Here is a 12,947-nt window from a genome sequence, read left to right as displayed (position 1 = left end):
TTGTGGTAATTTATCATCTTTAGGCAACATACTCTTCACAATAAAGAACAAATGATCAAAACATGATTGACTCAAATTAAACTCGGACTTCAAATTCAGTAGTTGAAGAACTGCAGACTAGATAATGTGACTCTCGCAACCATTCCAAAGTGGTTCATCAGCATCTCTAAGTAAATCATAAAATCTACTAGCTGCATCGTTTGATGTTTTTTCCTCTACCCCAGTTATTACATCACTAGAACCCATAGCAAAACTCAATTCTTGTCCTGCGGTATCAAATATCAAATCCATATATGAATTATTGTGCTCTACATTCAGCCATGCGTCAAAATTGTTCCTAAATTCTTCACCATGAAACATGAAATTCTGATAATCACTCACAAAACCATTCTTGTATAGGTGATGTCTAACGCCATGAGGTTCTACAAATCGATTATTCTTACAAATCTTGCAGGGACACCTAATCTGACCTATGGGATCCACTGTACTGACACTTGTCATTGCAAATTCAATAAAACTTTCATTACCATCCATATATTCAAGCGATACTCATTGTCAACTATCCTACGGTATATGCATTCACAGTTTGCAGTCATTTTTTCGTATGATGTTAGGAATATTATCCTAACCAGTTAAAAGAGAATCATCAGAATGCTATGATGAAAAAAATATCAAATTTATCATGCATTCGTGGTAGATGTAATGATTTGATATCACACACACACACACATATATATATATATATATATATATATATATATATATATATATATATATATATATATATATATATATATATATATATATATATATATATATATATATATATATATATATATATAATGTCATACAATCACAAAAACTATAATGCATGCATTGATAACTTAATATTTTTATGTGCAAACTCATTCATAACACGATATATTCATTTGAATCATGTTTTCTTTATACAATTTCACTTGGAAGTCATAATCAAATTGAAAGTAACTTCATGCACGCATAGATACAATCACATCAAACATTGCAATACATTCAAATCATTCATATCAAAACAATGTCAAATATGTACTTGCAGCAAACACACTCCAATATTTCGCTAACTACTACCATGACTAGCATGGAATCCGAACTCCAAAAATAAGAACACTTTTATTTTCATACATTAAGATCATGCTTAGCATGATCTCCGAACTCCAAAAATAAGAACACTTTTATTTTCATACATTAAGATCATGCTTAGCATGATCTCCGAACTCCATCAAAGCAGTCCTAGATATCCACAGCTAAGTGAATATATGAACAAAAAAGTATTATATCAAAGAAATTAAATAACCTGTGATGCACATATATCACTTACTCACCACGGGTATTTACACGATTTGCATTGCTTTTGTCACTTACTTACCACGGGTGGCGGGGTACAAGCGAGATCCGTTGAGAAATCTGCAAGAAACATTGTGTTAAAATGAAGTTTATTACCCGATAATAAGGAGGGTGACGCCCTTTGATTGAAACGAGCTCGAACAGGGAGACACAACCCTCTAGTGAAAGCGAGACAAACAGGGGTGTTGTCCCTACCGGCAGTAAGGTCAAGGCAAGGAGGTCTCGCCTCCTCCTGTATCAATCATGAGGCATGGGGGTCTCGCCTTTTGCCGAGGCAAAATTTCTTGGAAGGGAGATTCGCCCCCTGCCAGGCAAAAATTTTTGGCAGGGGGATTCACCCCCTGTCGTGCAAAAAAGACAAGGGGCAAAGGGGCTTCGACCCCTGTCAAAATTATCGAGGAGAGGGGGGCGAAGCCACCCCCTGCCAGGGAAAACAAAAGGGCAGGGGGCTTCTCCCCCTACCGATCATTCTCCGACAGCGGATAGAAGGTGCCCTATCGGCAAAGTCAAGAGGACAGGGGGGGGCTGTCGGCAAAGTTAAGAGGACAGGTAGGCTTACTCTTTTCAATGCCACTCTTTCAGCCATTCCTTCTCACTTAATGTCAGTCTACAAGATGCATGTAAAGATTGCTAAACATATTGATAGACTGATTCGTTCCTTTCTATGGGCCGAATGTCATGAGCATTCAAAATTCGCATTCATCACTTGGCAGAGGTGGCCTTGGGATTCCTTCTCCCGCATTGAAAAACTCAGCCCTGCTGCCTAAGTGGTGGTGGTATAATATTTGTCGAGAGAGGGTCGATTTGGCATATTACTTTAAGGGCAAGTAAGCCTTGTGCGGGCCCCCTACTGATTGGTCTCCTTCTAGACCATGACGATCTTCCTTGGCTGTATGGTCCCAGTGGTGTAGGCTTGGTACAATAGAATGATGATAATGTTGATTGTGTTTGGTCTCATTCCCCCTCGGGCCTCTTCTCAGTGTCCTCTTTTTGCCTTGCATTCAGTGATTGGGGCTTGACCCATTGCTGGGTGGATGTGTGTGGGTTGGGGGCAGACTCTGCGGGCTAGGTTTTGTGTGGCTGGTGATTATGGATGGGGTACTTATGCACACAAATTTGTCCAGGCGCAACCTATGTATGGTTAGTGTGTGTTGCATGTGTGGTGCTGCTTTGGAGACTACCCGCATCTACCTCATGGCGGCAACTCTATTTGTCACCTATCCAAGAAGCCTCCTTTGCCTGAGATTTACTACATTCGAAGATTCCCCAAGAGAAAGCCGATGGCTCTTCATGTGACAGTGTTGGTTGTTCACAGCTTGGTGGGCAGTTTGGTGCAAAGGAAATAATAGGATCTTTGAGAATCGGAGTCAGCATGCTCGGCCCCTCCTTAATCATGTCCTGACCGACGTCTTTCACCTGGTCGCTCTTAACTTCGCTGGATTGTCCCTCTCTTTGCTGGTAATCTGGCACTTTTTGTAAAGCTTGGGGTTGATATCTCATCGCCTTATGCTCGGGTTTTGCTTAATTTGTTTACTTGCTTCTCCAATTAATCAATAAATTAAGTTTTTCTTCTCTAAACAAATAGATTCAAAAGTAGTGTTGTATAGAATCTCTTAGAAAGTTCACAGTAGCCATACCAATCCCATAAAATGAATGCCCGACATGCAAAAGAACGTTAGCAAATACTTTGCTAGTTCAATCTTCACAACTTGTAAACCATAATAGTTAATTGTCACCGCATGTCAAAGACAACTATCGTCAAAATCAACTGTTAACTTGATTATGTGCTCAGAAAATTAGATCTATTATCTACACGTCTCTTATCTATGATTATATTAATTAGTTTTTGTTAAATTAGTACAGGATCTGAACTGCTTCAAGCACAAAAATGAGTGTTATCAGGCAGCTCAACAACCATGTGCATTCTGCAGGCAATAATGCATGAGTGGTGATTTTAATTTTTGGAAGAGGTATGATTCACATTGAAATATTGTGAAGGATAAGTCTCTGGTACACACATCCATATGGTTGTAATGATTCATCGAGATTTCAAAAATGGTGCCATGTTAGAGTTTACGATTCTGGATTTTATCCATCCTCTTTGTTAGGGCTTGCTTCTTTCATGGTTTTAGCCTTCATATAAGAATTGGGATCATTCATATAACAAATGAGATCTCTTGGACAGGGCTTTTTTGGATCCGTTAGAAGTTGACATGAAAGGCTCCTATTGATTGATTTTTCAAAATTCATTGTGATTGGTCCAAGCTACTTTAGTTTAGATTTAGGGGTGACTTTAGTCAGGTGTGTTGGGATTGAAAATATTCTAATATCGGTTTAGAAAAGGATGGGGATAAGGATCGGGGTGGCTTCTTTAATTGTCATGCTTCTTGGCGTTGATGACAAATAGTGTTGACGATACTTCATGTGGATGGCGAGCTCTTGACAACAAATTACACGTATTTTTAGGGAGATCCTGATGACAAACACGAGAAAGGACCTACTTTTTTATTTTCAAAATTTGGAGATCCAAGTTAGGTACTGATATTTTATTTACACATGCTTCATCTTCCCCTGACTGCAAAAAAATCCTTACCTCTCTGTTAGTGCATATATCCCCTACATCTACTTTATTTATTGTGTCAGGTTTGATGTAGGATATTTGCAGATTGCATAATATATTGATTTGTTGCACAGGTCACCATCAATCTAGATTTTCGCTATTTTTGTCTTATCATGAGGATAGAGAAATATTTCTTCAATTTTTTTATTTATACTTATTCATCCATACAAAAAAGTTTTTTTTTTTTTTATTTGTATGCCGTCCTAGGTTTTTTTTTCGTAAATGTATGAATCCATTCATTGGCTGCTCTTGTAACCATCAAATCTTTGTGTATAAAGATGATCATGAATATTCGTTTTTAGTTCAAAATATCTCCACATTAGAGGTTGCTTTGGTAACCTTTTTTCTAAATTATACTAATCATGAAAAAGATAACAAATAAACTAGGTAACTTGACAAAATTATTGATCTATTTAGCCCGCCGTCACACAAAACAAATTAAAGGTCAGAATTGTGGCCTGCTTTGGACATACATAGACTTGACAAGTAACACGGTAGGAAGCAATCAAATCGAGCCGTGGGGTAGGGAATGGGCCCATTGCCACCTACCCATTTGATTCCTCTTTTGGCTCGTAGTTGTGTCACAAAGACACATGAACACGAGGATGTGGTCCACATGCCATTACGTACAAATGAGTTTTTTTTTTCCTTTTTTTGGCATTTTTTTTCCTTTTAGGACATGTTTGATGATTAGTCCTGAAGAAAAAGACGTTGAAAACGGGGTTTTTAACATCTATACATTTGGAGAGGCTAGTGTATGTTCCCCCTGGAACACGGGGCCGCATGTCATTCGTCTGGTTATGTACGGAGGAAGATCTTGGGTTTTGCAATATTCCGTCCTCCGTATACAACCAGCCGAATGAGTGTCACATGGCACTCATTCGGACCCCTGAACACGCGGCCCCGTGTTTAGGGGGTAACATACAACCTGCTCGAATACATTTGTGTTATGATCATACTATATATTTATCTATAGCATTTCAAATTCATATATAATAATAATAAATAGAATATACTTTAACTAATTAAAATTTTTAAGAAACACTAATTTGGGTCAACCCATTCTGTCCAAACTCATATGAACTACGGCTCTATACAAAAAATCGGTTTTACTAAACAAAATCCCAAACTTTGCTAAAACTAATCACAAATTTATTATAGCTGTTATTAAATTATTGTTTTAGAAATTTTTTAATTAATCATCATCAAAAATTAAAATACTCACTTAAATTATTTTTGACCAAAATACCCGTTTGATAAAAATTCATTCGCAAGCTAATTAAATACATCTAGTTAAGCTCAAAACATTGTGAAAACAATTTGATAAGTCATAGACATAATCAAACATATGTTTTTAATTATAATTTAAATATATTTAAAAGTTAATTACCTGAATTAATTTTATAAATACCAATTATTCTTTTATTGGCCAGAAATGAGTAAACAAGCATGTAATTCATAAAAAGTTGAAATTTTTAACCCAAAAAACGATTTCCAACATGTTCAAACAGATATTCTTTTTATTTATTCATAAACCTCAAAATTTATAGGTTTTACATATATGGTTGGGCAGATCGGGACATACAATGCAAAACAAAGTAATCCAACCCATTATCCATGATTATCCAAGTTGTCTGCACATTGTCATCAAATAACAGATATTTGGAACACAACATCTAAGTACGGTTAAAACAAACATTGAATTGGTACAATTGTTATGGAACAAACAAAACCAGTATTATGTTCTATCTTTTTTGTTCATTTTGTCCAATCTTGTAAAAACCATCAAACATGCCCTAAGTCTCGATTTTGACACAAGTATTATCTTATGGGCATTAGAAAATCAATGGCTTACAATATGAGATACTTTCTCAACTCAAAAATTATATTCTTTTATTAAAAAAATAAAATTCAAAGGCCAATTCCAAGCACTAAACTATACTAAATCCATCTGTGGAATCTGATTGGTTCAATGCTCTATGATTTGTAGCTCATATAGATGGTCTGCATAACCAAATATTGATCTCTTTATAAATGTCATGAAATTTTGTTGCCACCAACAAGGGTTGTGCATTGTTGGTAGGAGTTGTCACTGCAAGTCTCTATGTGGTGAGATGTTGCAGGTTCAAAACCCCAGTGGTACGATTGTGGTCAGGGCCTGCCTATCCCCAACTTGCCTTTCAAATAAACAAAAAAGAAATTTTATTGTTAGTGGTGGGTCTGCCTAACCCAGCTTGCCTTTCAAATAAACAAAAAAGAAATTTTCGATTGTAAAAGAATATTTTTACCTTTCGCACAAGCAAATTTCTTTCAGATATGCAAACTTTCTTTCAAATATCAAAATATATGAATTTTTCTCAAATATATAATTTTTTTCTAAAATATGAAAATTATCTCCCACACATTTGTGAATGTCCTCTTGCCTATGTCCCTTATGCAATTTTAGTAAAAAGAAACTCGCATATTTTAGGGACATTCGCAACCATGAGTAGCGAAGGTCCCCAAAATGTGTACACATCTTTTAAATAAATACCTTCCAAAAATTCTCGCCACAAGAGCTCACACTCTCAAACCCTTACCTTACGGGCAAGGGGGCACTACCCTGCAACCTTCTGCCAACTTATTGTGAAGTTAGATTTGTGAAAATTAAGGATTTATATCAAGGTAGAAATCAAACTGCACACTTTTCCAACAATTTGCACATTTTATGAAGCTTTGCAACTCATAGTTGTGAATGTGATATTGTATTTGTGAATGTCAGTACATGTCAAACAAAGGGTCTCATGCTTGGTATTTGTAAAAGTTTCAATAAAAATAAAAATAAAAATAAACCTTTAATGATGCTTCAAAAGTACGTTAAAGCCTTTATGAGAAAAATCACATATTTGAGAGAAAATTCACATATTTAAGAGAAAATTACATATTCTTATATTTGTAATAAAATTCACATATTTGAGAGATAATTTGCATAATCTTATATTTGTAAGAAAAATTGCATATTTGAAAAGAAATTCGCATATTTAAGAGAAAATTCGTGTGTTCACATGTTTGGGAGAAAATTCACATATATGAAGGAAATCAGCATATGTGAAAGGTAAAATTATATTTTTAAATCCAAAAATTTATGAAATTGCATATGGGAGAAATTCAAAATTTTTGATGCATTTCAAAAAATAAGTCATTTTTATCGTACAGGACGATCATTTTTCGTTTAGTATCCAACTTCTAAAAAATGAATAAAACTTCACAACCCACAATCTTAGCGCTTAAAGAAAGGTTAAAATTATTATTGTGAAAAAGTTAACTGAATACAAAGTAACTCAGGCAGTCATTTGAGCAATTTTTAAAAAAAAGTCAGACATGTTTTTTTTCATATTTGAAGCTTTTTGCCATACATAAGGCACCTATATGTGTTTCATTAGGGAATGAAAAAGACACGTGGAAAATTTGTGGTCTGTTCACACACACACAAGCAATCAAAATGCTTGTAGGCTCAGCGCTATATATACAGAATACAAGTCTCTAAATCTTTCACGCCTCTGCTAAATTACTTTTCAAGAAAGTTTGTTCTGTTTTTTCATCTATCCCTTTAGCTAGAGTTTGCTTCTTTCATGGTTCTGGCTCTCAGATAAGAACCGGGAGCTCTTGGATAGAGCTTAGAGCCCCATCACCTTCTAAGCAAATCAGCTTAGCCAGCAATTGAAGCATGGAGATCACAGTGCTTAGCTCAACCTTCATCAAGCCATCTCCGTCAAGAACCAAGGAAGAACTGGAATCCAAGATTCCATTGACGATCTTCGACGTCGCGGCCTCCGATCTCTTCATCTCTTCTGTTCTCGCTTTCTCTCCTCCTACACCTAGCAATGAAGCCATGAAAAATTCTTTAGCCAAGCTCTTGTATAGCTTTCCTCAGCTCACTGGGAAACTGGCAGTTGATGAACATGGGCGTCCTTGCATAGAACTTGATCAGGATGCATGTGTGCCAGTTATTGAGACCCAGATCGCCGGTCGCCTGGCAGACATTCTCCCTCTTGAGCCTACTCCTGCTCTCACCAAGCTGCATCCTGCAACCCAAGATTTGGACTGGGTCATGACGATCCAATTAAACAGGTTTGATTGTGGGGGGCTTATCATTGGCCTTTCCGCGAACCACCGGGTTGCTGATGGAATGTCCATGGGTAACTTCCTAGTAAATTGGGGCCAAGTTGTTCGAGGTCTCGAGATCAATCCGGTCCCGGTCCGCGGCGACTCAGTTCTAGTCCCTAGGGACCCTCCTATGTGTGAGTTCTCTCACCGGACCTTGGAGTTTGCGGATTGGAGCCGGACACCGAAAATGGTAGATGTAGGGTCCATTGAGAATCTGGTTGTGCACTACACTGATGAATTCTTGGGACGGCTGAAAGAAAGAGCCTGCAAGGATGGCGATGGTGCTAAACAAAGCACATTTCAGTGCCTTCTGGCACACGTGTGGAGGAAGGCGACTGAAGCACGCGGGTTGGGAGAGATGGAGACCACGTATGTGCGAGTATTGATGAATGGGAGATCAAGGTTGATGCTTCCAAATGGGTATTTTGGGAACATGGTGCTGTGTGCATACCCAACCGCAACAGTCAAAGATCTCTTACGGGTAAGTCTAAAAGACCAAAAATCAGAATATTTCTTTTTTAGTTTTGAGAAACAATGGCAATTTTTATAAATTATTGCATGTAAAAGATGTTATTATGACATACATTTTTAACCATAAACTTTTCTCCAAAGCCAAACAGAAATAGTTTTCTGAATTAAGAAAATTTATGTAATCAGATCCGTGGAAACTGAAGATTATTGATTCCTCTCAATAGTATTTGAATATCAGCATTCTAGTGGTGATGGGGAATAATTTTTTAATGAACCTATGGGGCAGGATCAAATCCATACAGACCTCATGATCCTCGTGGGATGAAGCAATGGACGGTGAAGATGTCGATTCACTTTCTTAAAGTGATTCGACAGATCACCTAGACAGGAATAGTATTCTATCAATAATGCCTTCTGCTCCATGTGATGTCCAAAATCTTGAAGTCCAGCAACTCAAAAAGGCTGAAAAAGGGAGAGGGTAGATAAGGTGCACTGAAAGTGTACCGCTGCACCTGACAGCCCTTCATCTCACTGTTGGTCCTACCGATGACAGGCTATATTCAGAGATTGTGGGCAGTCAGGTGCAGCAGCACACTTTCAGTGTGCAATTTGATTGCACATGATCCGCAGTTGAGAAGAGAGCCCTGTTTACAAAGAAATAAAGGGTGCCCTTGGCTTTCTTTTCAACCTTTACCTAACATTAATGAAACTTTTGGACTTCCTTTTGTTTTTAAGAAGTGGAAAAATGATTTTTTTTTATGTTAGTGGAAAAGAAAAAGGTACAGTTTTCCCAATTGTCTCAAATGAAAAAATATTTTACATGAAATTTTTTATAAAAATTTATGGAGATTGATAAATTTTTCATATGACAAGTTGCTCTCTCTCTCTCTCTCTCTCTCTCTCTCTCTCTCTTCCAATTGGATTTTTATGTCATATATAAAAGCATAAGAAAAACTTTCATATGTAAAATTTCTTGTATCAAAGATTTTTATACGTAATTTTTCTTTTCATGTGAGATTTTTTTCCACTTCCATACATGGACTTATATATCTTGTATTCTAGACTTTTCTAGGAATGACGATACTAGGAGGCAATGCCAAGCTAGCCAACTTAAGGCAAAATTTGCTCTCCCATATAAACTTGTTTTTTATAATAGCATTGACAACAATGGGAAGTCAAATGCTTTAATTAATTGGCGTTCTAACCATACTGATAAATATCACGAGATTTGTGAAAATCTCGCGATAATATTGCAAGAAATTGCCTGAAAGTTTAAAACGGTAATTTCTTGCAAGATTTTCAAAATATCGCGAGATTTATGAAAAAACATAAATACCGATTCAGATGCGATATTTACATTTTAAACAGCTATTTTTCATGAAAAAACGTGTTTTTTATTTTTAAATAATTTTTATTAATATTTTCTTATAAAAATATTTTTATATGTTTGAATTTATTTTTTTATTGCCGAGATTTTGCAGAAAAAAACATGAGATTTTATGAAAAAATTTTAATTTCTCACGAGATTTTTCCGTTTTTAACGTTTGTCACCATGGTTTTCACCATCCGTTTTTAACATTCACATCTTGATAAAGTGACTCCACTTTGCTTAGATTACCCAAATCAATGCTTAGTTTATATAGGGCATGGATCCGATAATCATAACGATTTTACTATCAAGCCGATTGCTCCCTTTAGAGGCGGTTGTGTCCCTTCCCTACTGTTGTTACAGACTCAAACTCGCTAGACTGAAAGGAGAGGAAATAATAAGCTAGACTGAAAGGTGGCTAATTCCAATTATAAATTGTGTATATCTGGCCTAGTGCATCCCGAGGTTAATGCTGTTACCAATTCTTAGTGATGTAAACAGGTCCTATTCGGGTCAGATCTATGCATTACCAAGTTCTGACTTAATCGAGTTTGGCCTAATTTTTTTGAATTTATAACCCAAAGAAATTACACCTGGCACGAAGACCTGATCACGCTAGCTCAGCATGTCATACCTACGGTCGTCATGCTAGCTGCGTAAAATTCCGAGACTAGGACCCCTGTATTTAGGTTCTATGTTATGCATTGGCTTGCGCAAAGGGGTGACACCCATGGGAATTGAACCTTGACTGCTTGTCTAGCAGCCAAGGCCCTACCCTACTATGCCAACCCCCTTGGAAAGGTTTTCCCTAATTGGATTTGAATTTTTTATTCAGATGAAATAAGATAAAACCAAACCCAGATCCGATGCTTAAAACCCAGTATTTGCAATTAATTGGGTCAGATTTTTATTAGGATTCGGGTTTGGGTTTGAATGCAAAATTTTATACCAAACCCAAATCCTATTATTAATTGGATCCAGATTTGACTACCCAACCTGCCTAATAGATTAAGATTCATGTCGGAAGTCGGGTTGCAACTGACCCATTGACATCTCTAACGATTCTTAAGAGAATGCAAGTCTGCTTCTGAAAGAGGTGATCACTTTTGAAGGTCAGATTTATGAGATTAAGATCTGGGTTCTTAATGTAATTCATCCATTCCTCCAAGGGACTAACTCGGATACTGGCAGGGTTGAGCTTCCAAGTTGAACCTGTCTAATCAAGTTGAAATATACTTGGGCAAGATTGCACCAATATGTCAATCTTAGCCATCCAATTGAATGCATGTTTGTCGCCAGCATTCTCACATGTTCATACATATGATCTTAGCCATCAAGATGCATTCAGTTGCGTCTGGCCAGGCCGCATCATGTTATATGATACATTTCGTTTTTTAGGGCTCTCATACATGACCTTATTTCATTTGTGTGATATTGCAGCAAGATGCCCTAGGATATGTAGCAAAGCTGATCAAGGATGCACTAGGGAAAATTGACAAGAAGTATTTCCAATCCTTCATCGATTTTGGAGTGCTGAATCAAGAAGAAGAGCTGCACCCAGAATCAGACATGGATGGAAACCATCTCTGTCCTCATTTGGAGGTTGATAGCTGGTTGGGCTTGAAGTTTGATCAAGTCAACATTGGTGGTGGTGGACTCTGTGCTTTCCTTCCCTCCTGGATACCCGAAGAGGGTGTTGTGGTCTTTATTCCCTCATCATGCAAGGGCAAAGCGGGAATCAATGTGCACATCACACTGCTTCGTAACCATGCAGAGGCCTTCAAGAGGATAGCTTGCACCCTTGATTAATGATTCATATAGGGTTTTATTATGGAATAAAGTATTACCAACTTGCATGTTGGACATGGGGGAACAAGTGGTTCTCAATAATGTTTGTTATATAAATATTAGCTTGCGAGCGAATGATGTAATTTTTCCGAATTATCTAAAAAAATGTACCAAATAGAGGTCAAATGAAATAGCTAGATGGTTAAGTTGAACCATAGCTACCATAAGCGTCTTGCTACATTGGGGAAGTTTGCTTCGAAAGCGGGAAACTCGTCAATTCCCTGAAAAGAGGACTAGAAGCTTTTTTTAGGGTTTTTTTCTTTTTACAATGCCCTTCAACAAAGCTCACATTTGATTTATGTAACATGGATATTTCATTTTGATTTTGTTTTAGATTATATACAAATATAACATAATATGGACAAATTCGTAAACCGATATAGACCTTCAAGGTGATGTTTGTTGCTTCCATAAGGAGCTACTCTGCCTCACATCATGTGATTTTGTATGTATATCATTGTCTTATGATGCTTATGAGAAGTCTCTTGAAAAATTGTCTGACTTCTTTGGAAGAGATCCATAATACATGTTGTCTAGCATTGAGTTCAGGCCCAACCCAGTCTGACAACTTGGAAGGTCGAGGAGGTCCATAAATTATCTTGTTTTTATGCTCAATCCAATAATTATAGGCCTAAACTGTGCCAACAGTCAAGATGTAATGAATATATGAACATTTCCAGTTTTTTGGCTGCTTTCCTTTGAATTGTTGGATTCATGTTCATTTTTGTTGATTATTTGTATGTTATCAACTAGATTTGATCTTATTACATTCAGAATTTGTGCATTTGAAACCGATGCATTTTATGTCATGATTTTTCTTTTTCTTTCTTTTTTCTCAGCTGAAATATGGTCTATGGCTAGGCTGTTAGAGCTAGAGTCAAGATGTAATGAATCTATGCATATTTCTATTTTTCTCATCTGCTTCTCTTTCAATTGTTGGGATCCAGTTCATTTTTGTTGAGTATTTGTATATTATTAACTGGATTTGATCTTATTACATTCAGAATTTTTGCTTTTGAAATCCGCATTCTCTGTCATGCTTTTTCTTTCTTTCTTTTTGTTTCTTTGCACTGTGTTTTCTTTTATTATAAAATCATGCTCAAGACTTTG

The 12,947-nt window shown here is 36.7% G+C and overlaps 1 protein-coding gene and 1 pseudogene across 1 annotated transcript; both read left to right on the top strand.

Moving 5' to 3' along the window:
• Positions 1–7,427: 7,427 nt before the first annotated feature.
• On the top strand, positions 7,428–8,830 carry LOC149830964 (agmatine hydroxycinnamoyltransferase 1-like). The gene has a single exon (XM_090013573.1). The coding sequence runs from the start codon at positions 7,710–7,712 to the stop codon at positions 8,697–8,699; it is 990 nt and encodes a 329-aa protein (XP_089869699.1). The 5' UTR covers positions 7,428–7,709; the 3' UTR covers positions 8,700–8,830.
• Positions 8,831–9,166: 336 nt separating this feature from the next.
• On the top strand, positions 9,167–11,798 carry LOC149830963 (tryptamine hydroxycinnamoyltransferase 1 pseudogene; annotated as a pseudogene).
• Positions 11,799–12,947: the final 1,149 nt, after the last annotated feature.

This window comes from Nuphar pumila, chromosome 7 (genome assembly GCF_984573655.1).
Source record: "Nuphar pumila chromosome 7, dmNupPumi1.hap1.1, whole genome shotgun sequence".
Classification (NCBI taxonomy): domain Eukaryota; kingdom Viridiplantae; phylum Streptophyta; class Magnoliopsida; order Nymphaeales; family Nymphaeaceae; genus Nuphar; species Nuphar pumila.
This window is presented reverse-complemented; position numbering and strand designations above follow the sequence as displayed.